Source organism: Cephus cinctus, unplaced genomic scaffold (assembly GCF_000341935.2).
Source record: "Cephus cinctus unplaced genomic scaffold, Ccin1 Ccin1_scaffold0307, whole genome shotgun sequence".
Classification (NCBI taxonomy): domain Eukaryota; kingdom Metazoa; phylum Arthropoda; class Insecta; order Hymenoptera; family Cephidae; genus Cephus; species Cephus cinctus.
The window spans coordinates 153,550-181,447 of NW_014333010.1; the positions used below are offsets into that span (position 1 = coordinate 153,550).

General features: G+C 39.3%; 6 protein-coding genes across 10 annotated transcripts in view; 2 read left to right on the forward strand and 4 right to left on the reverse strand.

The window, feature by feature from the left end:
* Window positions 1-7,837, reverse strand: part of LOC107266292 (protein neuralized) — a 52,400-nt gene extending 44,563 nt beyond the window's left edge. The window contains exons 1-2 of one of the 3 annotated variants that reach the window (XM_015736617.2): window positions 7,696-7,837; window positions 7,528-7,613 (exon numbers count right to left, since the gene is read on the reverse strand). In XM_015736617.2, coding sequence (XP_015592103.1) covers window positions 7,528-7,576 — 49 coding nt within the window. In that variant the 5' untranslated portion in view covers window positions 7,577-7,613; window positions 7,696-7,837. Of the gene's footprint in view, window positions 1-6,711; window positions 7,506-7,527; window positions 7,614-7,695 lie in introns of those variants that run through there. The other 2 variants (XM_025083536.1, XM_015736619.2) reach the window with 2 other exon arrangements.
* A 436-nt stretch (window positions 7,838-8,273) lies between these two features.
* LOC107266294 lies at window positions 8,274-11,857 on the forward strand. The gene is made up of 5 exons (XM_015736622.2): window positions 8,274-8,496; window positions 8,579-8,755; window positions 9,088-9,202; window positions 9,327-11,445; window positions 11,519-11,857. Exons 1-4 carry the CDS (start codon window positions 8,442-8,444, stop codon window positions 9,457-9,459), a joined length of 480 nt encoding a protein of 159 aa, XP_015592108.1. The 5' UTR covers window positions 8,274-8,441; the 3' UTR covers window positions 9,460-11,445; window positions 11,519-11,857.
* On the reverse strand, window positions 8,734-16,088 carry LOC107266293 (suppressor of fused homolog). Of its 2 annotated transcripts, XR_001537397.2 has the most exons (8): window positions 15,753-16,088; window positions 14,846-14,938; window positions 13,571-13,880; window positions 13,250-13,485; window positions 12,921-13,142; window positions 12,587-12,794; window positions 12,326-12,465; window positions 8,734-8,870 (listed from the first exon to the last, which is right to left on the reverse strand). XR_001537397.2 is itself a non-coding variant. In XM_015736621.2 (7 exons), exons 1-7 carry the CDS (start codon window positions 15,923-15,925, stop codon window positions 12,400-12,402), a joined length of 1,308 nt encoding a protein of 435 aa, XP_015592107.1. In that variant the 5' UTR covers window positions 15,926-16,088; the 3' UTR covers window positions 11,780-12,399. The 2 variants fall into 2 exon arrangements, 1 of the variants encoding a protein (XP_015592107.1); XM_015736621.2 differs by lacking the exon at window positions 8,734-8,870 and having other exon boundaries at window positions 11,780-12,465.
* A 130-nt stretch (window positions 16,089-16,218) lies between these two features.
* Window positions 16,219-17,199, forward strand: LOC107266321 (TM2 domain-containing protein CG11103). Its single transcript, XM_015736673.2, has 3 exons — window positions 16,219-16,495; window positions 16,596-16,683; window positions 16,752-17,199. The coding sequence occupies exons 1-3, from the start codon at window positions 16,353-16,355 to the stop codon at window positions 17,079-17,081; spliced, it is 561 nt and encodes a 186-aa protein (XP_015592159.1). The 5' UTR covers window positions 16,219-16,352; the 3' UTR covers window positions 17,082-17,199.
* On the reverse strand, window positions 17,187-18,908 carry LOC107266319 (translation initiation factor eIF-2B subunit beta). Its single transcript, XM_015736669.2, has 6 exons — window positions 18,637-18,908; window positions 18,487-18,573; window positions 18,137-18,418; window positions 17,904-18,060; window positions 17,429-17,823; window positions 17,187-17,345 (listed from the first exon to the last, which is right to left on the reverse strand). The coding sequence occupies exons 1-6, from the start codon at window positions 18,702-18,704 to the stop codon at window positions 17,273-17,275; spliced, it is 1,062 nt and encodes a 353-aa protein (XP_015592155.1). The 5' UTR covers window positions 18,705-18,908; the 3' UTR covers window positions 17,187-17,272.
* A 49-nt stretch (window positions 18,909-18,957) lies between these two features.
* LOC107266317 (protein mahjong) lies at window positions 18,958-27,443 on the reverse strand. Of its 2 annotated transcripts, none has more exons than XM_015736663.1 (16): window positions 27,246-27,443; window positions 26,225-26,521; window positions 24,701-26,068; window positions 24,392-24,601; window positions 24,092-24,258; window positions 23,720-23,960; window positions 23,519-23,641; window positions 23,136-23,435; window positions 22,744-22,938; window positions 22,387-22,643; window positions 22,051-22,308; window positions 21,731-21,920; window positions 21,363-21,656; window positions 20,761-21,169; window positions 20,414-20,653; window positions 18,958-20,273 (listed from the first exon to the last, which is right to left on the reverse strand). In XM_015736663.1, exons 2-16 carry the CDS (start codon window positions 26,483-26,485, stop codon window positions 20,065-20,067), a joined length of 4,722 nt encoding a protein of 1,573 aa, XP_015592149.1. In that variant the 5' UTR covers window positions 26,486-26,521; window positions 27,246-27,443; the 3' UTR covers window positions 18,958-20,064. The 2 variants fall into 2 exon arrangements, with proteins under 2 accessions (XP_015592149.1, XP_015592150.1); XM_015736664.2 differs by lacking the exon at window positions 27,246-27,443 and adding an exon at window positions 26,987-27,135.
* Window positions 27,444-27,898: the final 455 nt, after the last annotated feature.

Sequence of the window (27,898 nt, forward strand, 5' to 3'; positions counted from 1 at the left end):
AATACTCCGGACGAGTGACATTTTTGTTTTATTTTCGTCTACGACCTTTTTTTCCACCCCCGTATACGTGCGCACGTTTTTTTTTTTTAGCTACGTCCACAAGTTGCGCTACCCCCTGAAAATCAGGCCCCGGTAGGGGATCAGATAGGACAGGGGTTAATATAGAGCAATGACGCAGAGTAGAAGGAAACTTTGGTGTTTTAGTAAGCCGGGGCTGGAATAGGGGCGGCTGGAGTTCTTGTAATTGCGGTGGCCGCAGCTACCCCTCTTGAGGACTTGCACTGTTCTAATGAGGGTTAAAATTCCCTGTAATGATCAAGGGGACGAGATGCTATGTTTCTTTGGCTTTTTTTTTTTGAAATTCTTTTTACACTTTTTTCTTCACCTTTTCACCCCCGCTCCACCCTTGCATTGGCCGTTTAAAAAAAATTTTGCCATAAATCCCACACAGTCAGCAGTAGCGTACACATGACGTACCAATCCCTCGTAAGTTTATGAACCTGTGTTGGTACGACCCTGAAAACCGTGCAGCCGCCCTTAATTAGAGAGTAAAACGAAGAGGGTGCTTTTATTAATTGTGCAGGAAAAATAAAGCGAAATTTGCAGACTCATCGTTTGCGAGACCCTTTTTGATTTTTTGGATTTTTTTTTTAAATTCTTTTTTCTCTTTGTACGCCGTCACGTGTCTCGGACGCAGTCTTTTCAGCCCCATGAGCAAAGGATCGATGTAACATGATAAAGTGTACACAGTGCCTTTTCGATATGTAGAACCACAGAGTTATCGATTTTGAAATTGCCCAAAAAAAATTTCTCAAAATATCGCATCTCAGTTTACCGCGTGTCCGTCGAGGGGATATTTTTGAAAAAGCCCCGGTGATTGAGAGAGGAAAACAAAAATAGAAAACGCAGACCGAAGGGAGATGACGAAAAAAAAAGAAAAGAGAAGCAATGAAAAGAGACAGAAGCAAAAAACACAACCAGACTCCCAGTAGAGACATTTAAAGAGACTCTAAATTAGCTCGACGTAAATTTACCCAGCAGGGGTGCAAATAGCCACGATACTCTGATGGCCGGCCAATTCGAATCTAATACCCAGAGAGTCTTAAGGTGTCATTCAAAAAAAAAAAAAAAAAAAAAAAAAAAAAAAAAAAAATCCAAAAATTCAATGTTAAGGCAATTTTAATTATTCCACCCCACAGAAAAGTCACCGACGATCCATAAACACTGTATAAAATCACGAAAAATCCCTCATTAAAGAAAAGAGTACGGAGACGAAAAATTTGTAAAAAAAAATATTAAAAAAAAAATGCAAAGCAGCACAAAAATGATCTGAATTTCCATAGGCAAATTTTGGAGGGGCTTTTCAATCGTCATCGACGCAAACGAATATTATACTCGTAATGAAATGCAGACAGAAGTCTTTCGACTGCAGTTCGGCGTGAGGACACCTTTAAGATTGACCGTCGACGTAGACGAGTGTGGCACTCGACACGGTACGTCGCAGTCGTCGGAACCTTTTCCAATTGACGTCATCGGCCGATTTTTTCTCTTCCTTTTTCCTCCCCCCCCCAACCCCCCTGCCGCCACCGACCCCTCCCTCATCGCGAGCCCTCCCGACGAAGCCTTTTTCTCTTTCGCGGGGTAAGAATACAACATGGTGTTCACACTTTGGGACTACGTGTTGCAACCCAAACGAAACCGGAATAGACGCCGCTCGGACTCCGAGACGAATCAAACGCGCCGCTTTTAATCTTCCCGCGTAGTTCACGGTACGTGGAAGCCTATGTTATTTATTTTTCTAAAATTCAAATTTTTCCAAAAAAATTTTCAACGAAAAAAATTCAAATTTTTTTTTAACAATCACCATACGAACCACTGATCGCGCTTAGATTTCATACGCGTTCAAGTACTTCTCCTATCGATTCGTAATTTTGCACGTTAAAAAAAAATTATAAACAGTAACGCTAATAAATAAAAAAAAAAAAGGTATAGAAAAAAAAATGCAATCCAGCATCCGTGTAGTTTCCTATTAAATTCCCGTGGGACGCGTAGGGCGTATTCTCAAATTAGTCATCGGCCAGGTGCATTGTGTTATGCACGCACTTATTTCTGTAACGATGAAAAGAAATATAGACCGCGGTCGCACCTATTTTAGTACCCGCGGAATTTCATTCGGTGCGATCGAAATTCTCGTAGCCGATTTACGCCGACGAATGACGCGGGGGGCATTTCCAAAAATTTGATAGAGGGATAAAGAGGGACCAAAATTTTTGTCCAAGTGACCAACAACAATCACGAATAAACATTACATTCCAGCTGCATCGAGACAAATGTATTTTTCAATATTTTTTTTTTTTTTTTTGCAATTACACCGAATCTACGAAAAATTATTTCACCCGATTCAGCATATTTTTTTTTGCAGTTTCAGTAAAAATCCTCTACGCTTCGGATTCGGAGCCATAAAACCCATAGGGCACGACGGTCAGACCAGTAACCCAATTCGCAGCTTATATGTGGACTGCGTTGCATATTTACATGGGAGTATATAGTCGCCGGGTTTACATATGTTACAAGGTGGATGCGTATGTGGCGTATTATATATAGCCGATTGACGTGCGAGAGAGTCTAGGCTGGGCCAAAGATTGCATAGTCGCGCGGGCCAGGAAGGTGTAACAAAGTTTGAAAAATTGACCTGCCACAGTTTCCACATTTAAGCCGACGTTGGGACGTCTCGGGAGAAGGAAGAAGAAGAAAAAAAATGTCCCTGGCAAAGAAAAGAAAGAAAGAAAAAAAAATTGGATCGAGTAAACTAGTCGTAACTTCGAAAGGCGACCGTAAGTATGAGTAAAATCAATTTCCCGTGTGTAACGCATAATGTTTGGCAAACCCGATGGCCATTACAGCCCCTCCGCGCTTCCCCGTGCAAAATGGTTTACAGCCCAGTTTACACTGGCCTAAAAATAAAAAGCGGCGATAGTGTATTTAGCCACGATTATGATCACGTTCGGCCTTTAACGTTCTCGGTTAACGCGGCCATTTTCTTTTACGATCGTATGCACAGGCGCATTTTTTGTCTTTTTCACCTTCCTTCGGCAAAGTGCAAAATTTCGAGGAAAGACCGCGGGTTACGCTGCTCGGGCTATTATTTATCTTGAAACTACCTGTAGCTGCACCTACCTACCCACGGAGAATAGCCCAGGGAGCTTCAAAGAAGCTGAGGTCCATCTACCCGTGAAGATTGCACAATGCGATCTTCCGTAGACGCAACGTGACGCAACGAAACGTAACGAAAGATCATACGGGAGGGAGGAGAGTGCGAGAGGTGGGTACGGCGAGCACTTTAAATCTCGGGACTTTCCCAGCATCCTTGAAAAGGACCTGAAATCTCGACAAAGATCCTTTAAAGTCCTTTAAAGATTGAAGGGATCGTAAAAGGCACCGAGTTTCACGTATTCTCAAAGAGCTCGGTGGGATCAGCTGATACCTGTCGACTAGGACGAAAGTATTTTTCGGGGGAATTTACGGGGGAAAAAAAAATAAAAGTTTTCAAAAAATACATTGAAAATAAGTCAACGGACAAAGCAAGCATTAGACGGAAGCAAAGAGAACAAAACTGATCAAAATCAATCTTAACCTCGAAATTAGCATACTTCGAATGTGTACAATTGTACATATATATTTCATATAAGCGAAAAGTCTCGAAGCAATTGAAATATCGTGGTAAATTTGTCGTTTACAAGTTGCCGGTAGTAGCGCACCCTTCAGCAAGCATTTCCATGCTAATCTCGTCCCTCTAGAGTCTAATTTTCTCTTAGTGGTTCGCCCGAGTCTCGTGCGTCACGAGACAGACTATGAATTTCGTCCTTTTATTTTCCTAGCATGCCAAATCTCTCTCTCTCTCTCTCTCTCTCTCTCTCTCTCTCTCTCTCTCTCTCTCTTCCACTCTCTATACGTCTCCCTATAGTACGTCTCCGCGTGTCTGCTCCCACTCTCCCTCTCTCTCTGACCCATTCCTTGCCCAATCCGCAAGCCCATGGACCACATCGATACAGTCATTTTCATCCTTTTCCTTTCCTTCACTTTTATTTTCTATATCCCGCGAAGCGCCCCGACGTAAACGAAAACGCAGACGGCAGCGCGTCCAGGATCGCATTCGGCATCGAGCAGCAAACCCGAAGTGGCCGACGCAGTCGCATCGCGACTTGGCACGTTCTGGTATAAATACATATGAGAACTGGGTCGCTGCCCTGCCGTCATACAAGAACCCGTAGACAGTCCGCGACTTCCCGTCGACGGAATAAATTTTATCGTTAAACGATTCGTGGGATTCCCTGGCGACGCGGAAGCGAACTAAAACGTCACAAGGTAGAGAATTCGGCCAAGGAAAGAAGACGCACCCGAGGAGTCGACTGATAAAAAATATACAAATTTATTCAAATTTGCCATTCGTCCAAAAACTTATCTCACCTCAGGGTACCGAGTAACACGTGTTAATTTTTGATTTCATTCGCAACTACAGCAGCAGCAGCAGAACAAGGCGCGAAGGGAGTCAGCGGTCGCGCGAGGGACAATAAGAGTCTCTTCTGTGAAGAGACGAATGGAAAATTCGAGAACGAGAAGAGGAATGAATATACGTAAAAGACGGGAGAACGGATAATAAAAAAAGGGATAAGAGATTCGGTGAGAAGGTGCGTGCGAACGTTCAATCGCGGTTAAGCAGGCGAAATTTTCGGTGCTGTCTGCCATATGACAATAACATCTGCGGCCCATGCTTAGGCTACGACTACCATGGCGAACGGCATAGCTGTGGTCGTTATGCTGTAGTACGAGGAGGACTATGGTTCGTGCCATCTTGCAGGCCTTCGACCTAACGAAATCCATCGACCTTACCAAAAACGGAATGGACCGTGTGTTCTCAAAAACTGTGAAAACTTACGAGGAGAGACCGTTGAGCCTGCGCGCATGCGCACTCGCTCGCTTGCGTCAATCGAGATTATGTCTTGGTCGTTTGAAAACACGTGCGATTTGTTGGACGACACGGGACGACTGAATACGTCGGTCTTGTCGATCGTCGATAGCGAAACGTCTGGGACCTTTATTTACAAGACTTGACTTTTCATCGGGATTTGAGAACCGTCGAAGACACTCCCGACAGATGTGAAGACGAGACGACCACACTAAATGACGCGCATGCAATCGTTGCGAATGCGATAAAGGTGGAAATCTCAGGTAAAATTGTACCTTCTGGAGAATACGTGTCTTTCTTGTTGTCTGTCTGACCACGTGCGAAACAGACGCGAATTTAGACGGTTTAGCAATGTTTTGTTTCTTTGTCATGCAATGAACAATTGGTACGTGGTTCTGAATAATTAGGGATTGTTGGGATATATTACTCTTACTGGTGGGATGACATTTGCTGACCACTTGCGGAACTCAGGTTTGTGAGATAATAAAGGTTTCGGGCACGTTGTAAATTTTTTTTCAGGATCAATATACCCGTTTGATTTATGAACACCACGGGCTAGTATTCGTCATTCGGTTCTACGTAGAATTGACAGGCAGACATTTGATTTGTTGATAATGAATATTCATACTGAAGGATGCAATCAATGACTGCTTTACTGCGTGGTGGGTACTTCATATTCTCAGAACTGTTTTGCTGCCATTGTATCGACGCACCGTATGCGCCGGGAACATGTGGATTCGACGGAAGGGAAGAAGAACGCTTCCCTTTCTACGACGGGAATAAGCAAAATTTACTTTACCGACGGTTGGTATCGGCCCAAGGGAGCGCACAAAGGATAAAATAGGAAAATGTACAATCGAAGGCACGAAGGTGCCGAATGAGGCGTAAAATGCCAAGCAAACAAAAAATACCAGCCGGGATAAGGGCTGTTTCGTATTTCAACCAGAATAAACATTGCCCGTGCACGGTAATCAAATCTCGGTCGCTGAATCATTGCGAAGTAGCACTCGAACATAACCTCTTCAAACACAACACTGAGAATAGTCAAAGAACATAAAAATGAAACGTCATTGACTCAATGATACAAAAATATCATCGAGACCCGAGGAAATATTAAAAAGTCCTGCTAAATGATCTAAGAAACAGCACTATCAGATAAAAATCTCTATAGATAACTGTATCATGAAGAAAAATAAGAAAATTTCTCGTACATACCAAAATTTCTTCCCCCCCCCCTCAAACACCAAAAAAAAACCTAAACATCTGGTAACGAACCTCAAGACAAAGAAAAGTGTCCAGGTAAAGACTGAAGAAACCCAAGAAAAAAACTTCCCGACCGAGCAAGTAAGAAGTGAGCCTAACCTCAAAGTCTCAACGTAACTCGAAAAACACAGTAAAACTATGAAAATCTTACATCGAATCCCAGGAAACGACAGCTAAGAGATAACTTGAAAATGTCAAAATCCCAATCGCATCCCCTTGAAAGGACCCTAAAATCATTACCAGCTGAAAAGGTGAACTTGACACATGTCAACCTGTCCATGAAAATCCTGAAGAGCAAGTGACGAGGTGCAGCACCATAAGAAAAGTGAGAATACAAAAGCCCCTGAAAAGGGATGCCAAGTGAGAGAGAAGGCTCAAAAGCCGGCATGGCTAAACTTCAATGTAGGCAGGGAAAAAAGTCATGCAATAAAAAAAAAACAATAAGACAACAGTAATAAAAAGGACTAGCAATCGTAACTCACCGCTGTGACCGGTGTTGCTCGAGGACTGGCCCATCGTCAAAGCGCCCCTTCAAGATATCCGCGTTGGCTGCCAATTCTCAAAGAGGGTAAACACGCGGTTTCTCACGTGAAAAAACGGGGGCATGGGTGCGCGAAAAACACGGGCATTTTTACGGAATATCTTGCATCTCGTACCACAGTGCTGCGCGAACGCGACGGCATTGGCACCCTACTCCCACTCCAGGATCAGAATGTCCCCCCAATCCCCACCAGTACCGCACACGCGGCGGAACACACACAACTGACGTCCACGCGTACACACACCACGCCACAGCTGCCGCTGCGGCCACGGAAGAGTCGTGAGAGGTGATTGGCCCGCCAGACAGTGACGCGCATGCGCCGACCGCCATTATTCGAACGGTCTTTAAATACTGCGTTGTGATAGGAATAAACGACATTCAATCGTGGAAACACGAGGCGAACGCGTCTGACGCTAATGGATTTTCTAAGTTTTCCAGAGGCCTTTTCCACTGACAAGACTAAAAGGAATGCTGTTACAATGCCTTTCTGTCAGGACGTTTTAAAAGTGTCAAAGGGGAACATTTGATCTTCTAATATTACGCACCTGTATTATGCGACTCAATATACACAAGTCACGTACTTCGCGACTAACCTGGACACGGATATTAAATCATTCGTGAAATAGTTTGATATAAGGTAGAAACGTTTCGATTGTATAAACCGACAAGTGCGCAAAAAAGTAATCCTCAGATATAATGGTTTTTTACATTTGAAAAGTAAAACAGACCAATGAGGTAATCGAGTAATTCTACGCACCCTGATATTGCGTGCTCCGAGCAGTTTGTGGTAATGAAACAGGTTGCATCACGAGGCAGGATCACGCGATACAGCTATACAATATCCTGCAAAGTTAACCTAGATACAGAAAACTAGGTAGATGTGAATTCACTGAATTTATTAAACAAAGTAACAACGTTTACTCACCTTATTGAAAGGATCAAAGGAAGTTTATCAATATTCGCCAAAGCCACAAGCACAGGTAGGCGTCAACACTGAAAATTGTTTATGTGAATATAAAAACAAAATCCTTACAATTACTACTCTTTGACAAGTCTTTCGAACGCTGATTCTCCAGGCAAGACGCAGAGTGGAAACACTGTGACAGTTTGATGATCACAGACTCAATGACACTCGTGGGGTGAGAGGAGTGTATCCCGAATCACTAAATTCTGATATAATCAGCAGGATGATTTGGTTTATCGATCCGAAATACCTGAAGGACACAGCAAGGATCAATGCCATGATAATTCTTAGATCCAAGGGTAGCAGGGAGGATTTATCGGCGCCGCACGGCATCTCCTTGGTAACGTAAAGTCACAACAGACCGTTCGAAGCTTCGCTGTGCCGTTAAGTTCAGTATTAACGTCGACAGCCGACCGCTTCGTCGGCCGAGGAACGTCGTTCGTCATTCCGTCTCGGATATTACACAAGATTTTATAGCCTCTACATAATTGACCGGATATATCGAGGACACTTCCGTCGGGACGCGTGACCCAGAATTAAGAAATTCTGAGGCCTAGGAAGTCGTCTGTCATGAGATACAGTACTGTCACGGTGACAGTAGCGTCCTGCCAAAAAGTGGAAAGCTGACGAAAAAGAATAATCGAACAAATAACGAATAATCAGGTACTACCTGACAATCATATCCCGCTAAGAGCATCAACGTGAACATGAGGCTGTTAACGATTGGCTTCTTCGTCGTTCTTCATTTTAATATTCAGACAGGTAACTCGTAACCTCTCGTAGACAAAAATTGAGTTTTCAATAAATTAATAGCTCCTTTTGTTTCTTCTTTTTCGAAAAATAGGACAGGCTATAGACTGTTTCAAATGCGTCTCCGAGGGCGGTAACAATAAAGCCTGCGACGATCCTTTTCACAATAATGGAAGTCTTGGATTTTTGGAATCTCCTTGTCAGGGCGGACGGAAGGGACGAGACGGACCGTTTCCCGCCACTGCTTGTATTAAACTCGCTGGAGTTTTTGGTATTGGAAACTAGCCTTTAGGCTGCAGATTGTTGGCTGTGCTTCAGTTGTGTCTTGATTGATTTGCATTGCGTGCCTTTGTCTTTCGTGCGATTCGCGTGGACGAAAATTTTTGCTGAAAAAAACAAATTTATGACAAAACCATTTTGAGCGAACTACCAGCAATCGAGTATAACAATTAATTGAAAGTGACACTCGCTATCTTATCGATATTTTCCTTTTTAATCTTTTAACGTCAAACAAGGCATACATTGAATGTCGTGAACCACACAAAAAAAGAGGGAAATTATAATTTAAACATTCTTTTTACATTGCTTGCAATAATTGCACAGCTGAAACTGGCAGCACCCTCACGATAAGAGCATGTGCACTCGACAGTGGAACTTTGACAACCGATTCTGAAATAATCAGAATGTCTCATTGCGGTGGATTTTACTACAACGACAAGTAAGAACAAATTCCATATCGCAGTTATACAGTAGTAAAATCAGAAAATGGCAATAAAATCAGAATGATTAAATTTCATTAAACATATAAACAAATAATCAATTACATTCAATTTCGTTATTAGATACGTTCGCGGATGCGTCCAATCCTGTAGCGACGCCGACGCCTGCAACGCGTCCCGACGCCATTCCATATCCTTTTTACTGGCAGCAACAATTCTGGCAGTTCATCTACAAGGAGCTCGAAGATTTTCTTGAGAAAGTTCATAAGGGATTGATATAAGTTTTTCTTTTTCTTATCTAAAATCGCCATGTAGTTAATCCAATGATGACACAACGATTGTACATAAATACCATACTGCCTTGCTAAACGAATTTACAATTAGACGCTATTTTAATCTTAATGGCAGATTTTAAAATTTGGATAAAGTGCAATATACAATGTAAGAAGGGCCTCGATTTTAACGGCAAACCTGACAATCTCCATTCTCAACCAATTGAAAAAAAAATTAACACTAACCAAACGAGATCTATGATTTTTAGTGATTTTTCTCGTATCTCTGAAGCTGCGACTGCTGTCAGAGTTCATGATTATTTCTGTAATCTTAATTTCATAATGGTGTTCCAACCAACGATTTTACAAAGATCGGTTATATGCTTAAATATAGTTGAATGCGCAATCCTCTTTCACATACGAAACACTGTGCTAATGGGTAAACACAAACATGTCAACACGCAAACGCGTTACATTAAGGTTCACTTAAAATACTCTACATAGTTTCATATTTCATACGATAGTACTGTATTATTCTAGTATACAGTATTTTATATATATAACCGTGAATATCGCTTTGCAGACGCATTCAGTTTAAATTAATCAAATGGTTTGATTACAGTGTATTTTAATAAGACTATCGATAAAGTTTTTAGCGTTACGCAAATCAGGTATATACTTAAGTACTGATAGCAAAGCTATGGTATTTCGAATATATGTATTATTTATGTTTTCAATTAACGATTGATTTTTATTTTTATATAAAATGAACTTTGCATTTGTATTACCAACGTTAATATACGAATTAATTTATATCAGTTCATACGTGTTCGAAACACCAACTGACCTTCGTGATTTTGACAAAAAGACGAATTGGCAGCTCCTATGTGTAATTCAATTTAATAATGCCGATAGTCGTCTATTCACGCGACAATCACAGGGTTGGCAACGTTTGCGTGTCGCGGGGGCAAAATTAAAAAAGCCTATAAAGAAATCGAAATTTGCCAGTAAGTGTCCGTCGGCCGTTTGGATTTGTGGGGTAAACGGATTTTGAGAAAAAAAAGATCGTACAAGTGAGCTAATGGGAAATCTACATATTGACCAAGAACAGACAGTCGATTTTGACGAGTCGTTCGACGCTATGAAAATTATACGACAAATTTTGGATTCCCTGTCACTGAACTGCGACGACACTTCGAATTCCTATTCTGCATTGATAATAGCAGTCTTGTGGATAGCCGTTCTTAAAATCTATAGCAACTGGTTCCTCCAGGTAATTTTTGACTTCAAACAATTTTTTTCAAAAATTATATCGGCAAGTTCACATCCAAAAATCTCTTATAAATGTCTAACAATAAAGTCCGTTGTGAACTTAAAATTTTCAAAAGTTCCAAAAAAATAATGTATACCTACAGTCGGTAAAGAAACCTGTGTACAATACGCAAATTCCAAACGAAAACTACGATGTAACTTTTACTTACAATTGTAACTACACTTATCAAATATCTTAATTCCACGTTCTCACTAAAAAAAATAAATACTTAACCTTCGCTATCCGTAAGGCCAATGCTGAAGGAATAAAAAAAATTTCCACAAATTATCAATCAATAGTCATCGAACGATATCGGAGCGGAGAGTTCAGAGAACCTGTTTCCACTATTGCGTATCGTAAAAAGCTGACCTTTCAAATCCATTCGCCGCACTGGACGACTATCGTTATTAACATTATGCACAGCGTATAAATTATCCGCAGTTCAATTTCTTAATATTATTCTCTTGCTCATTAGGGTGCGTATTATCTTCGTGACGTGTCTGTAGAAGTCATACAGATAATACTTAACGCCGTGGAAGGAACTATTAAAGTTGTCACTGGAATATCATTCATGAGCTTTGAGTACCTTGCATCAATTTCTATTGTCATCCTTCTGTGGGTCGGAGCCACGAAAATGGTGATCAACATTGCCAAAAAGGTCTGTAAAAAAATTTATTCGTCCCCCGTCCCGACCCCCCCGCTAACGTCACGTCATTTACCACAATTTACAGAGGCCACGAAACGTGCGAATTTCCAAAAAGTATAGACACTCTCGCATAACTCTATCATGATAATGAATTGTAATTCTACCAAACAAGTTAAACCTCACGTTATACTGGAAGATCAAAAGTATTGGTCATACGGTGTCCGTGCCGTTACCCTACATATATTATTTATAACTAACGTGACTTAATTTTACGTATCAGTCGCTGTCCATTGAAAAATATATAAAAGTCATTGTATCGTTAATTAATTCTCTTGCTCTCGGGTGATCATATTTATATACAACGTTTATTATTTTATAACAATGTGTAAAGCGGTATATCAAATACAATTACACGTTTAATTTACACCGTGTTATGTACATACGTTTATATATATATCTATCCATATATAAAAATATTCATTACGCATCAAATTGAATCCGTTAGTAATCCAAGTAATGATTTAATTGTCTAATCAATTCCGAATGAGAATAAATCTCGGCAGCCTCAACCAAAGAGTCATTTTTTTGTGTGAATTCTCCGAGCATATTTTTAAACTTAAATAAACGGAATACGTAGGACGAAGAATTTCCGCTACCAAATGTATTAATCATTTGCGTGTCCGATATGATACATTAAACAATAATAGAATATCTTGCAGAAACGTTATCCTAGCTCTCTTGATAATATAATATATAAATAATTAATCTTATGCATGACACTGTACGAGAAAGAGCGCGTTAAGAAATAAATAATTCGTTATAGTTAAAAAAAAAAGATTTGGGAATTACTTCCTGTAAAATAATAATAACATAATACTTTTCGACAACGTACCATATGTGTGTCTCCATTATTCAAATTTCAAGTCTATTCGATTCCTTTTGCGTTCAAAGGAGTTCTCGTTTGCTTCAGTCGTTTACCACTGTGATAGCCAGCTTGTGTTCGGGCCACGAGAAAGTTTTTGGCAGTGGGATCTAGAAAGGAATAACTCTGTTATCAGACTAAGATGTCCGAGAGACTTTTCCAGTTTGAAAATTGATATAACGAACGTCATGTCAAGATTCGGAAAAAGAAGAGGAGGGGTTCTTGACTTACCTGACCAGGGTTACTGAGAATCTGAAACTCCTGAGCCATCTTGTCCGCGAGATCCTCGGGCAAAAGAACTTGTAACCAAGGTCCTTGCACCGCGTAAGGCTTCTCTTTTGTAACCAAGGTACCAGTAACAGATGGTGCGACTATCGTAACCGCAGTATGTGAAAGGATGGATTTGAAAGTAAAATGTCGACCGTGCATTACTCGTCCCCTGAGAGAAGAGATGAATAAAGATATGCTCGTATTAAATTACATTATCATGTTTCAAGAGAGTAAGGTATAAGGCCAGTACAATTTCAGATGATGAAATAAATATTTACTCAGAGCGTCAACTTACTTTATTGCCAGTGGTAAAAGGCTTCCAGCCTCGAGATTAAAGGTCAAGTGAAGACCAGGAAGAACCCTTACGTGATTTTCATCCCCGAAATTCGAGTCCTGCTCGCACGGAGACAATCTTTCCGTTTTTATGAAAGGTTTCACGTCGTTTTCCTCGTCGTCCGACTCTTCTCTCTTCTCTCTGTACTTTTCAGTACTTTTCTCACCAGATATCTGCACCCACCTGTATAGTTAAGAGAGAGATCGAGAGATATATACTTGTAAGAGAGTGTTATTGATTTATATGTGTTTTGTTAATGATTAAATTATTCATATTAAGTTTTAACTAACCAACACTTGGCCGATACACCACTCAGATTCGATCCTTCCCTTTCGATACCACTTTGAATTTTTTCAGCTACCGAAGGATCTTCTTCCATTACAGAATGAATCCTTCTGGTGTCTGTAACTAACCAAGATCCACATGCCCTACTTCCTTTTAAAAGATTCACAACTCCCAAACCATTCCAATGTTGAGCTGCCTGCAGCTCTTCCGAAGTGACACCAATGATCTGTACAAAGGACACCTGCGATAAAGCAGTAAGAATCATTGTACATTTTATGAACTTAATTATGTTATTTCACAAGACTTTGTAATTCTGCTTTACATACCTCTCCATGGGGAGTGGAAACAGGACTAGGAAGTTGAGGATCCCGTCCCATTATCATCTGAGTAATACGACCATTGCCATTGTCCAATGGAGCATGCCAGGATACGTGATCCCCTGGCAGTAACATATTACCAGAATTGAACACGTACTTAGCCAATTGTTGCATCACATTAGCAGGCCATGTAGGTGGTGTTGTCTCTCCAGGTTCACGAGCCAGTCGAAATGTCAATTCAAACCCAAATCCACTGGGACGACCTGGACCAGTCTTAGGATGCAATCTCCCATCTCCATGAAGATCCGACAGACCTAAGCTGTTACAGTAACAGTAAAACTTAAAGATACCTGAAAATAACTTTCTTCGATGCAATAACTTACATCACTACACAACAGGTACTCCGAGGAGATCAATATTCTCTACCATTGTAAGTCAATGGCAGAATATAGAAATCCACGAAAAGTCTAAGAAAGAGCATCTGGTAAAATATATGTATATGGGATGGAAGGAGATATTTCGTGAATGAAGAAATTTATATTTAGAGTCAGACAGAGCAAAGAAGGGAACTTCCCGCAGTTCTATTTCCGTTCCAAATCCTCACCCCGTGCTTTAAACAGCTTTATCCCCTTGCATACAGTGACTCTACTATATATAGAATGCACTATTACAACAGCTGCCTTGGATATCCAAGATATAGGGTGTCCCAAAAAAAATTAACTAGCTCTTGCAACTCGTTCAGTTGCACAGATTTTAACGACTTCTGAATGAACAATAACTTCTGTTTTTCGTTACGAAAAGTATATACAAGCTTAATATGCACCAATATTACTAGTATGCTTCCACGTTAGATACTAACATACATAGGTGTATTCGTTAGTAAACAAATCCTTATGGATGTTTATGAGTGTTATATGAGCCCTTTATATACACCGTATACTGTATAGTCAATATGTAATACATATAACATGCGTACACGTGCGCAGTGAAACTTTCACGCACGTGGTAACACACTTTGAAACGTGGTGACGCTGATAAATGCCTGACTTCCCGTTTTTTTTCCCCTTGTTTTTTTTCATTCGTTACCGCCCTACAGGGTTCTTCCCTTTTACCCGGAAAAAAAAGAAAGAAAAAAGAAGATGGGAAGCATGACATCCATGTCTTTCAGAATGAATCCTTACTGGTGTGGAACCTTTGAAAAAATGTCACACAAAGCAGAGACGATTTGAATGACTTTCAATGTACTTATTGGCTACGAGGAAAAATTATGATTTTAAGGATTACCTTACGTAATGCCAATGTGGTGGTACACCAAGCTCTGGTGAACCTGGATTCTCGTACATACTTATGTAGTCCAAGGGATCGGGTCCTCCCAGCCTATATAAAAAGATAAATAATAGTTTTTTATTTAAAGAACTTTGCAATGTTCGATGAAAGAAATGTACTCTTAATTTCAATCATGAATATGCAAAAGTAGGTTTGTGATAAAAATGTTAATGACATGTTATGTTTGTAAATTATAGATTTTCATAATTTTCAAATGTGTGCTGAGTTATTCAGATTTATAATAACTATTGAACTAAGAGATATTACAAGGTAATTGATTGCATATTCCAAAATATAAAAATTAATATGTATATGCTAATTATAAATAACTTCTTATGAGTAATATAATGAGAATTACAAAAGACAGATAATTTTTTGCAATTAATTTCATTTAAGCATTACTAAAAAACTTATCAGTGAGTATAAACAATTCGTCATAACTAATTAAACAATCAATTTAAAATAGCTATATCACATAATTAACTATTGTATTTTCAATCAATATTTTAATTTTAATAAGCCATTGTTTTAGATCACTCTAAAATTAGGAAAACAACAAAGAATAAAAGGTCCAAATTAAACTAACTTAATAATCAAACCCAACAGATGATCCATGCAATAAAGCATGGGAATAAATATAGCTGTGTATAAGTATAGATGCGTCCAGCATAGAGAATTCCTAAAGAAAAACAGCAAACAACATGCAACTTTTCTTTCTCTGTCAGAACAAAACAAGAAATTCCAAACACATCCTAAAAAGTCATATTAACCACAAACCTCACGCTAGTGTCTAAACCTATCCCCTGAGTTATCTAAATCCCAGAAAAAGATCCGAAGAAATATTTTTTGGTAACAAAAAACGTACCAGTATTTAACTATGGCCGTGACCGTCAATGGATTTCCTTGATCGGGATAAATTTCCTTGCACAATGCGTGCAAGGCGTCCAATCCCAAAGCTCTAGAAGAAGGTCCATAATTCGGTTGTCCCGGTGGGAATCTTCTGGCGAATTCCTCGCGCTCCCGCATGTTTCCAAACATAAACGCAAGGAGACTTGCACGCAAGAGCACTGCACAGAACGAAGAATTCCAGACTATTAACCACTGTACTTTCTACAGGGTATATGTAATACTTCTACTGTTCTCTTATATACAACGTGGAATGTTCGACTGCCTGTAGAAGACTGACTACAGTGGCCTACGCTGACTATAATTGTATCACATATATAGAATGTCCTAGTTCCCCCACCATGTATCCTTAACAAGTAATATGCGTATCCAATTGGTCGAGAATATTAATACTTGTGGCTGATTGGATGAAAATAAAAATGGATTCTGCGTTGCTCCAAAAGTTTGCACTGCTCCGAAATGAGTAGGAGTAGTCGCTCTGAGTATTTAGTAGACTAATGTTGTTTATCTGGAAATGGTTTTTTAATACATAATCATGTTTACAATGTAACATGTTAAGATGTGTCAAACATTTATATTTAGTATTTATCTCTGTCTTCTTTGGAGCTTTGGAACATGTCTTGTACTCACCGCAGCTAACAAGAGTGAGGAAGCTCACCAAGGTTACAGACCACTTGGTCCTTTGGTTATGTGTAAATTTTTGTTAGTGTCAACACAGGTTCCTTTTTTACTGACAGAAGTCAATCATTGTATTGGTTCTTTTGGCATTTCTTACTTATTTATCCAATTATTGTTTCATCAGGCCTAAAGAGTTTCTAGAGTGCGAGGATCCTGTTGACCATAAAGGGAATAAGACAGCGAGAGAAGAAATGGGACATGGCTGTGTCAAGGTGACTATAGCATTTTAAATAATTTATGTGAATTTCGTTGTCATGAAACATTGTATATTCTGTTTCAGTTTGGAGGCTCACGATATGAAGATGTAGAGAGGACTAAGGTTTCCTGTACTGTTCTTCAGGATATAGAATGTTTTGGATCTAGATCATTCTTTCGAGAAGGTGTTCCTTGTATAAAATACAGTGGTCATTACTTTGCTACTACTTTACTTTATAGTATACTCCTAGGCTTCCTTGGAATGGACAGGTTTTGTCTTGGGCAGACTGGAACTGCTGTTGGGAAACTGTTGACTTTGGGGGGTATCGGTGTATGGTGGATTGTTGATGTGATATTACTTGTAACAAATTCACTGCAACCTGAGGATGGGAGTAATTGGAATCCTTATGTCTAATGCTAAACTATTATTACAAGTATACTAAAAGTCTTGACAGCATTTATCAGTGATATTACATATGTATCAATTAAGCTTGATAAGGATACAATAAAACAACGAAACTCTTGACACAAAATATTATAACATATAATGTTCCACAGTTATACAATTCACGTAATTGATTTAACTTTTCTTATGGATTACTTAAACTACAAGTCATAATCTTCCAGTTGGTAGAGTTCACTCAATAATCTGTAAATGTAGGAGGGAGCATTTCCGCCACTAGAAGAAAAAATACATCTTCTATGAAAATATCCGTGGTCGAAAAAAGTTGATTGCTAAATATATGTATGTAAATTTCTTACGTATTTGATATGAACAGAGTAACCAGTTCTGGTGGTACGTAATCAAAAACAGGGTTATAGGCTTGGATTTTTTCCATTAATGGAGCGTTTGCTCCATCAATAACACCGTGCATAGGTGCAACATGCCTATTAAATGCATCCTGTTCGTATGAACGAAGATATAAAGGCGACAGCTTGTATAATGGTAACAGAACCATTACTGGAACAGAATAATGTTTTGCAGCCTGAGCTACAGTATGCGATCCTGTTATAGCTCTTAAACCACCATTGGCCATTACCGTATGAGTTCCAATGATGACTTTGTTGACTCGAGACATCATTGCAAATATTGCTACATCAGAAATTAATGTCGTTTTAATTTTAGCCTTTGCTAAATTTACCGCCATTTCGTGCCCCTACAATAGTGAACAGCAGAGTTTAGATTAAAAATTGCATAAAATATGAACTAAACTCATAAAAAATTGGCAATACACACATTAAGAAATGGAGCACCTTCAGCAATTATCACTTCAAATTCTCTGGTTGCTGCAGCTTTCTTAAAGAACTCTTCGACAAGTCTTGATCTACCCAGTGTCATTATTATTTCATTCGAATGAATGTGCTCTGAAGCCTGCTGCGTTATGTTCTCTGAACTAAATAAAATGTGCGAGAACGTAATTAAATATTTATTAAACATGATATTATATAATTCGTATTCCACAGATTTACCAGGTTTCTAGCTCTGCTTCAAATTCATTAATGTGTTCAATAAGTGAAGACTTGAGAGATGGCACTGAGACATTAAAGTCAATTTCCTGATCACCTTCAGAAGTAAGGATTTTATGTAAAGACTCCTGACCATCAGCCTCTTCCGTTTTATTTTTCAGTTCCGATCTATATTCTTCCCTAATTATTTTCAATATTCTGCGTACCATATTGCCAATGGATGCCTCCAATGGAATCGCTGCAATGAGGTACTTTCCATTGAGTGTAATCAGATCCATCAATTTTCTAGAAACAAATAACACGAAAATAGTACCCTGTAAAGTCTCAATATAAAAAAATATATAAATACTCACTTTGCTGTATTCCATTCCGAATTTGTAATAATTTCTTTGAGAACAGAGACAGTAGCAACGACTATATCGTACGTTCCTTTAATTTCTCTACAATATAATATGATAATGTTCCAATTATGATTTCTCAACAATTGAATTTCAAAAACTTACCCAAAATTAATATCCTTAATTAACTTGAGAACGTTCTCATGTACATTTTCACTTTTTGTCACAATCATTTTTACCACATAACCTATTGACTTCACGCAATATGAAAACGAAATTTTTACAAAGAAAATACGATTATTCTTTTTTAGCAATTTCACAGTTTTAAAATAAATAGATTACAATAATCTAGCTACAAACGAATGTATGAGAGAACAGAATGAAGAATCCTTCAACCAAGAAGCCAGCACATTATACACAGTTGTATTGAATAATCGTGAACTAAGCTTAATCCAACGTGATTCTGGTTTCATTTAAACCATTCAATAATTTCATAAGTTTTATATAATTCATATAATAACACATAGCAGATTGATTAGAACTAAGGGAGCACATTTTACATTGCTTATTAATAAAATAGACTCATAAAAATTATATGCTCAAATTACACCAATCACGAATACAAGTAGAGTGGCCTTTTTACAATTTTTTATTCCATATACATTAATATTTAATTATCATAATAGTAATCACTTATCTCACAATAATATTTAAAGTTTCCATTTGTATTCTTCATACTTCGCACTATTTGAGAGTGTATGCGCAATAGCAAAAAGTCAAATATCGAATTCATTTACACGAAGCTGGAGATCACTTCGTTCTGTCTTTGCCCGCACGTTTTTATTATTAAGGACTTAACGGAACTGCCCTTCTTCTTATAATATCGTCAGTCTACCTTTCCTGGCCACAATAGATAAAAATCTCGCAAGATATTCCATAAAAGAGCCTATTCCTAAAGAGCCTAACGAAAGAATAAGATGGAAAAAGTAAAGTTTTTAGAAAACGAAAACAACAGTGAACATGGATACCGTTAATAACTAAACTGTATATTGTAACTAGTAAAACTGAGTCCAGGAAGAATGGAACAAATAAGAATCTCGAGCTGTGACGCAAAAGGAAAACAAACTTGTGAAACTGGAACGAGAGCGATAAAATATGAAATCGATCCATGAAAGCGATTCATTATTTTGGGAAGAAAGAAAATGAAAGGTCCTTGTGCCACAATTTCCTTTAAAAATTCGTCAATTTTTTCACTGTACAGTCCTCGCTTTCCGATCCAACTTGAATTCCTATTACTATGTTACATTCCGTTACTATACACTTTACTGTATTGAGAAACCGAGAAGAGTACTTTTTAATCGGCAAGAGCAGCAAACGTTGAGTTTGAAATTTTTAGATTTGGCGAGGTTATCGGTTACTTTGAAGGTCGGAATGCCGAGACGAGGCAAATCGACCTTTGACGATTATGCACGATCTGTACGATTGATCGTGAATGGGTGTGAAGAGAATTGGAGAAGTACATCTGATGACGTTTCCCTCTTGGGGCCAGGAGACCAACTGCCGAGTATTAGTCGGAAGTTCACTTTGGAGCCCTCAGGAAAAGAAAATTTCTAGATCATCCATGTCTGAGAGTGAAAAATCATCTGATAAATCATTTAAGTCCACGTTTGGATCGTAATCTGCGCTATCGTCGGCAGAATCGTCTCCATCTCCACCTTCGTCATCGTCTTCATTGTCTTCGCCATCATTCTGCTCGTTATCGTCTCCGTTATCATCCCCCGCAGTATCCGCATTGTCGCCATCTAATTATTGTAAAATTTACTTTCAAAGTTAGACCTTAGTAACCTAAATATAAAGTAACTGCACCAAAAATATTGAAAACCCAATTAAAATCTAAGACCAAGTAAACAATCGAATATTGTTATTACAGATTGAAACTCACCGTCAGCGTTATTGTCATCAGACGCAGAATTCGAGCCATCGTCATCACTCGCGTCGAGGTCTTCCTCGTCATCATCCTCCTCAGCCTCATCTTCGTCGTCCCTCCGCCTACCAACATCATAAAGTCTTACGCACGATTCCTGGATACTGTCAAACTCGCCCTGATTCTCAACAATTGCAATTTGCGTGTCGAATTTGTTGCAAGCCAGATCGTAGATACCGCGTTTCACATCACAAGTAGCTGTAAGATGAAAAATTCAATTATACAAGCAACGAAGACACAAAAGATCCAATCATGACATAAATAATGATCAAATCAATAAATTACTAAAGATTTTTCGCTCTTACCAATGCTGCTGTAATCGAGTGCATCAAGAGTCTTGAAGGAGGTCACGTAATTTGATTCATCTTCACTTTCTTGGTCGAGAGAGACGGCGTAGATGATGCTGTTCACTGGCGAGAATATAACCTCCATTTGATCGAGCGTCGGGACCGTCTTTAGAAGATGAAACGTCCTAAGATCCCAGACTTCAGTATTCGACACGACTTCCGTACCATTTGGATGAAACACACCGTTTAGTGTTTGATTGAGCTTGTCAAATTTGTGAATCTCCTTGCCAGAATTCACATCCCAAAGGATCCCATCACTCAGGACGAGCTCATCGTTCATACTGAAGGTCGCTCGATTCTTCGTGTACTGATTGGAAATCGACGGCGTCAAAGTCGTCAAGAGCTTTCCAGTTGCAATGTCGTATATCTATTAAAATCGATAGAATTTATTTTGATACCTATTTCATCTCAAAAAGCCATCGCAAGTCTTATCACAAAATATAAATTTCAAAAAATTCTATGCCAGCACATGTAGGAAAGTAGACTTTGTTGACAGTGGAAGGAAATGTTATAAATACAATAGTTATATAAACTAGCAATTAATGATTATTCAAACTTACCGTAGCGAGTTCTCCCTGCGTGCCAATTATTCTGTCCTGAAGTTTACTGAACTCGACGTAATCCTCGTTCTCAAGCGGAAGTTTCATGTCGAAGAAGTTACCGATACTCCACAGAGCAGACATGGGACTCCTCCACGCTGTCGAGGTCAGGAGAAGATTTCCACGCTGATTGCACTCCATGTGATAAACGTAAGATTCGTGGCACTGATAAGTCGCTTCCTCCGTTCCCGTATGAGCATTGAACATTTTCACATCCCCGGCGTATGTGCCGAGCATTAGGAATTGTTGGCAGGGCTATATATAATTGATAATTTAATTAAATAGAAAATCGAACTGTCATTATTGTCAATATAGATTAATTTACGTACAGAGAAGGTACAACACGTGAAGGTCCCCTCAACGTCGGTAGGACGGAACGATTTGACAGGACAAAAACGACTATAAATATGCCTCCTATCTAGACGCCTTCCGTCCATACCTAAAGCTCTTCTTGCTAATCTCATCGTTAGGTTCATAGGAATAGAATTTTTAGTACATGGATCCGGGCATTTGTGTGGCCTGAGAAAGACAGTTATATATTATAGTGATACAAGGGTAAAGCATTAAGCAACAGAGATATACAATAGAAAGAATAGCAGATACTAAGTGTTTGCAGACTTGAAAAACGTTATTAGAAAAAAAGACTTACTCGAGGAGATTAAATTGTGGACAGGTGACCATAGGATTTTTACACAAAGCGTGTTGATTCGTCAGGTATTCCGTGATAATAGAGTCGAGGGTGATGGTAGCGACATTTGAGGCGGCTACTCCAGGACCTCCGCCACCTCCAGGATCCCTTGAAATTTGCTTCTGCAAGGATCTACAGGTGGAAGGTTGAGCTTGTGTTACCGATTGGCAGCTTGTTGCCGCGGCTGCTGGTAATTGTCTATCGGTTTGTATAGATTTTCTAGAAACGATAAATGTTCAGACTTATTGAAAAATCATCGAAGAAACATATTGATAAAATGACGATGCAAAGACTTACTTTTGATTGATTTGTAATTTAATTGGCTGATTGTTGCTGCTTGTAACAGGACTTGGATTAAGACAATCTGCGAGTTTTATTCTTATGGCAGTGTTATTTGTTATTGGGGAAGAACTCGAGCAAGAACCTGTATGCGAGATGAATCGAGAGGAACCGGATGTAGGAGTGACATTAGTCCTTCCGACAACTTCTCTCGAAGTGCATCTACTCGTGTTGTACAAATTGACTGGTGCCCCTGGAGAAAATCCAATTCTCGTCTGCACAGAACATAATAAAATTGATTTAATGGTTAATCAAATACTGTTAAAATAATGCAAAAAACTTTTCACGATTCTACACCAAATATTTGGCACTAACCGTTATGGCTGGGCTTCTGTAAGTAAATGGTTGATAACTTGTAACTGGCTTCATGACTGCAGGAGAATCTAAATTGGCCTCTCGTTGAAGAGTTGCTGCAGTTTCATTCATACCTTTCGACACAAGATGTTGATATATCAATTGATTAAGTTGCTGTTCGTTGTACTGTATCCTTGTCTGCGCCACAACATTAGCCTGAGAAAAAGCATCAATATAAATAATTATTACAATTTTAAAACTATTCTGAATTAATATCAAGATGCCATAGTCATCCGTCTCCTGCATCAAAGTACAGGAAATCCTTTAGATAAACTTAAATTTTGATAAATTTTGACTTCAATGATTATAACACGGCTGTAATTTTCTTACAATTATAAATACATATCACATACCCTGTGCAAACTGACGAGTGAAATTTCGTATTCGGCACCGGTGGGTTTCGCTTTGCCAGATACACGTTCCATCAATTCCAGCGCATACTTTTGGAACATCACATGCTCCTGCCTTTTCTCCTGGAGGATCGGATCCTTCATCAGTGCTTGAATTTGGCCATCGGTAAACATCGGTAACTTGCTGATGATTTGTCGGACTTTTTCGCTACGCGCTAAACCCGCCAGCGCACGACAAGCCAATGCCCGAATACTATCCGCGTCGGTGATTGGTGTCTTCACCATCATTAATTGTAACAAAACCTATTTCGACATATAAATAAACAAATTTACAGCTTTATAAGTTATTGCATTTAAAATATTTATAAATTGATTTCCAATCTCACCATTATACCGTTGTTCGACCTGACGCTTTCCCAAACTTTCTGCACAAGTTCCTCACTGTTGTGAATATTCGTTTTCTTCTTAGCCGATCCGCTTACCGAATACCTGGCGACATTTCCTCCAACCTAAAATTGCCATGTTACAGATAAATATTGAAAGATGAAACAAGAGTTACTTGATATGTTCTAAAACTTAATACCCACCCTATTGATGGGAGCACAAACACAATTGACAACAGCCCTCAGCGCAGCTCGCTGAACATCAGCATCAGCAATGATCTCACATTCAGCTGCAGCTAATAGAAGATTGATGGCCATTGTCATTGACATATCCGGCATGTCAACCCTCTCACACAGTAATAGCATGACCTTTGGTACGACGGAGCAAATGGCGATGACATCCAGACAAGATCGTACAGTTTCTGCGCTCGAGGTCGTATGAACCCTATTGAATAAGAGATATACCAATTACATAAATTCCTACAAAATAGCCAATTCAGTTGAAAGTATTTTAATTAATTAATCTATAAAGAACTAATACGAATGTTATCAGGCTAAAAAAAACCTCGAACTTACCGCCCACTGTAATTCCATTCTCGGGCAAATGCTATGATTTGTAAAAGAAGTGTTATGCCACCAAGGCGATGGAGTTCCTCTACGGGAGACCAGACTGCTCTGATGTGCATCAACTCCTGAAGGACCTCGACCTTGGCCTGCACTTCTTCGCTGCTAAGCTTGCACGCCTATTTAAACAAAGACTTCATGAGAAGGAAACACAAGATATTGTATAAATGAACATATACAGATTAAAATGTATACGAATTAGGTTTAACAGTGAATATAAAAATATGACGAGCAGAGAGAAATAAAGGATACCTTGTAAGGCGGTAAGGAAGGCTGCCACGTGTCTCGTTCTGTTCTGGCGTTTTCTGCTCTTTGCAATTGTTCTGCTTTCAAATAAAGATGAGCCTCCATGTAACGCTTTAAAGCGACCGCAACGTGCCTGACAATTTGTCTTGAAGCACATTCTTCGTCGTCATTCAACGCGGGCTCCTCTTCGATGTTCAATATGGGCAAAGTGGATATCTAAAACATTGGAAGAATAAATTGAACAATTCCAAGAGACAGTCATGAGCATAATATGATTGGTGTGGAAGCAAATAAGGTAAAAAGAAAAATGCTTACAACATTGTAGAGCTTTCTAAGTCCATCCTGAGCATCAAATTCCTCGAGTATCACCTTGAAGGGAAACGAAAAACCAAAAAACATTGTTGCGTGACATCTTCCTGAGTCGTGACTTCGCTCAAGTAACCAAAGCGCATAGGTAACGAGGTCGGAGATGATGTGTTTTGGCAGGAGGCAGACCCTCTCCATGGCGTCTTCACAATAAGCGAGATAATAAAGACAAATAGAAACGCCGGTCGCCGCGACGCTCGGCCTGGGGACATCGAGAAGTTTGTGAAGTCCACCCATGTTAAGAAATTCAATGGAGAATTTCTTATGGCAAAGTAACGATGCAAGATATTTCAGCGCCTCGAAGGCCAGACGACTGTCCTTAGTTTCACGGACGTTTATATACTTTAGAATAAGCTCCAGTGCATTCTGTTCGAAGACGTGCCCCAGGAACTCCTGGTACTCGCCCATAGGCGTCAGGTACCTGAGAATTAACATCTGCCTCGTAGCCAAGGTTGGGGGATGAATTTGCACGTTGCCAATGACGTAAGATTCCATTTCAGCCCAGGACGAGTTTGAATTACCTTCCAGGAGGGTGGAAGGTGTACTAGTGTTTTGTGATAAGGGACGAAAAGGACTGGATCTCGTAGAATTTGTCGACAATCCTACTAGCCTAGGAGGCGTGACCCGACTATTCTGATTCTTCGACGGGGTTAATTGGGAACTGTTTGTAGTCTTGGGTATGGCTAACGGCGGAGACATTATTTCAGGGTATGAAGCTTCGGTATTTTTCACTGGAGTCGACTGCACTGGATCTGAGTTATTCTTCATTTTTTTACTTGGTGGAGTCTCGTCTGAACTACGCACGCTGTCTTCGTCATCAGAGCAAAACACTTGATGTGTAGGACTCTTGGCAACGCCGTTTTCTCTCTTTTTGTCTCGGACTTTTCGTTTTCCAGGAACACCTTTGTGTTCGGCATCAAGGCTATTTCTGTTCTGACCGAAATGCGCGAATGGACGCGAATTTGCTGCTGCTTGACGATCCTCCTGCGCCTTCTCTTGAAGCTTGTGAAGTCTTTGCAGCATAAGTGGTACCATCTTTCCATTCTGCTCCCGAAAACCAGTTGCTATATCCTGAACCTCCATCGCTGCTGCCAAGAGACCTGTAGCGTAGCTTTGTAACGGCTCTACACTCTTCTCTGCCCATGAAAACAGTCTGTGAATCAGACCCTCCATATCCGGCTGGAACACTGCTGATGTTTCCAGACCAGGAAGTATATCGAGCATTAAACGACAGGCTGCTATGTTTAGCTTCCTCACATCTCGACCTGTGATACCTGCTCTTGACCAATATGTGTCCCTCAAGTAGTCATTAATTAACTAAAATGGATTGGAAGTATGGAAGTTAGATTATTTTTATAATAACACATTCGTCAAGATGAATTTAATACAAATTTATGTAGAGATAGCGGCTTATGCCATGTGAAACATATTGAATTTCTTTTTATAATTGATATTTTAGGAAAAAAATAATACCTTTGTCATAAAGTTGTCCTTTCTGAACAGGACTTTGAGTATATGTCCAAAATTGCATTCAGGATCAGTGCGTGAAGGATGTCTTTCATCAAAAGGATCTGGATCCATTTTTAAGTAATTTTCCGTTTCAAGTTCTATTATCTCAGCTAACCGTTGAAGAGTAGGTATTGGATCATATGATGGTGATACATGGTCTTCCTCCCATTGACGCAGGATTTGCACGACATCTGTCACTTCTGCTAATGACTCGACTGTTGCCATGTCTTGTTTCTGTTATTGGGGTCTTCTATGTACAAACTGTAAATTTCATATTTTTATTATTACCATAAATAAGACTAAATTAAACATATTTTAGTGCAAAGACATGCCACCCATCCAACACAAAGTGATTAGAAGCAAATTACAATAAAAGCTCAACGTAGTTAGCAACAAGCTTAATACTCAATGTCATACTATTACTCCATTATATATTTTTGGTAACGAAACTAGTATTAGTGCCTTTGTATTTTCACATTTAATCAATAGCTGTACAATATTAATTATCAGAAATATGAACTTTAAAAAATAAAGCAACTTCACACAAATAAAATTTACAAATGGTAGTTTTCAAAAGATTAACATTAACAAATTTTAAAAAAATTGTAACAGTATATCACATTTCTATCAGCTGTGACCACGAATCACCAGAATAAGATTAAAACTTAGATATAGTTTTGAAGTGTGCAATCTTGCACGAAATGACTATTCTAGTGAGAACTTAACCTCAATTTTGCACAATTCTGGAGTATCAAATATCGGAGAGGCAGCACACAGAGAATAAGAAATCTAAAAAAAGGTACTGATGCAACTATTAAGTATATTGTGTAATGATTTAAAGCCTCAATTATTAGCGACAATGTGCACGACAAGTTCATGCCTTGTATACCCGTACGTACGAACGTGTCGCGCGTGCCGCGTAAAGGTTATGTACGACGAAGTGTTTTCCAAAGAAAAGCCGATATGACAGCTTTTGAGGACCTACCTTCGTAAATGGCTCCGTTTCGTGCTTTGTGTATCAATTATTACTATACAAAACGAGAGCCCCGTTATATCCTAGGTCAACCGAACTTATCCAGGAAATAACGAAACTCTTACCCTCACGCAAAGCTCTCGTCAGAAAACACAAACCTCGACTTGCGAACGCGAACTAGGCGAACTTGCACGACACGATGAACGCATGGCTGAGGACTTAAAAGGTGCGCGCGTCCGCATTTTTCACTTTCTTTCCGTAGAGGCTATTGCATTGTCGCATCTTAAAAAAATAGGGTAATCGCTATATATTTATGTAATCGTTCGAAAGACGATGCATTTATTGATATTCTTGGGATATTATTATCATTCGTTAAAAATTTTTTTTTTCATTTTTCGACGGATGCTGCAATTTCTTTGAATGCATGACGTTTCGCGCCTGCGGAGGTAACAGAGAGTCTCTTGATGCGCATGCGCGAGTTTACCATTCGTCTTTGGCTTCTTTAATCGGAACTTTATTCGGTATGCGCAAGTACGTGTGAGTGTTAATTGATATGTCGGAACCTGCGTGAAGTTGGTCGGCCAACTGTTATTTTTTAAACTTTTTTTTAGTCCAATCGTTTGATAGTCGTTTGACAGTGTTTGATAGTCTTGTAAAAACGTTTG

Bases quoted from the DNA above. Each gene is read 5' to 3' on its own strand.
- LOC107266294 (XM_015736622.2), top strand. From the start codon at position 8,442: ATGAGGCTGTTAACGATTGGCTTCTTCGTCGTTCTTCATTTTAATATT. The intron at 8,497-8,578 runs GTAACTCGTAAC...TTCGAAAAATAG, and splicing joins TCATTTTAATATTCAGACAG to GACAGGCTATAGACTGTTTC. The intron at 8,756-9,087 runs GTATTGGAAACT...ATAATTGCACAG, and splicing joins TAAACTCGCTGGAGTTTTTG to CTGAAACTGGCAGCACCCTC.
- LOC107266293 (XM_015736621.2), bottom strand. From the start codon at position 15,925: ATGTTTGGAAACATGCGGGAGCGCGAGGAATTCGCCAGAAGATTCCCA. The intron at 13,881-14,845 runs GTAATCCTTAAA...TTACTGTAACAG, and splicing joins CCACATTGGCATTACGTAAG to CTTAGGTCTGTCGGATCTTC. The intron at 13,486-13,570 runs GTATGTAAAGCA...GCTTTATCGCAG, and splicing joins TTTCCACTCCCCATGGAGAG to GTGTCCTTTGTACAGATCAT.
- LOC107266321 (XM_015736673.2), top strand. From the start codon at position 16,353: ATGTGTCAAACATTTATATTTAGTATTTATCTCTGTCTTCTTTGGAGC. The intron at 16,496-16,595 runs GTTAGTGTCAAC...TTGTTTCATCAG, and splicing joins TTGGTTATGTGTAAATTTTT to GCCTAAAGAGTTTCTAGAGT. The intron at 16,684-16,751 runs GTGACTATAGCA...ATTCTGTTTCAG, and splicing joins TGGGACATGGCTGTGTCAAG to TTTGGAGGCTCACGATATGA.
- LOC107266319 (XM_015736669.2), bottom strand. From the start codon at position 18,704: ATGATTGTGACAAAAAGTGAAAATGTACATGAGAACGTTCTCAAGTTA. The intron at 18,061-18,136 runs GTAAATCTGTGG...CATTTTATTTAG, and splicing joins GAAGCAGAGCTAGAAACCTG to TTCAGAGAACATAACGCAGC. The intron at 17,346-17,428 runs GTAAGAAATTTA...TTTTTCTTCTAG, and splicing joins ACTCTGTTCATATCAAATAC to TGGCGGAAATGCTCCCTCCT.
- LOC107266317 (XM_015736663.1), bottom strand. From the start codon at position 26,485: ATGGCAACAGTCGAGTCATTAGCAGAAGTGACAGATGTCGTGCAAATC. The intron at 24,602-24,700 runs GTAAGCATTTTT...CCAATGTTTTAG, and splicing joins TTAGAAAGCTCTACAATGTT to ATATCCACTTTGCCCATATT. The intron at 20,654-20,760 runs GTAAGAGCGAAA...TTCATCTTACAG, and splicing joins ACTCGATTACAGCAGCATTG to CTACTTGTGATGTGAAACGC.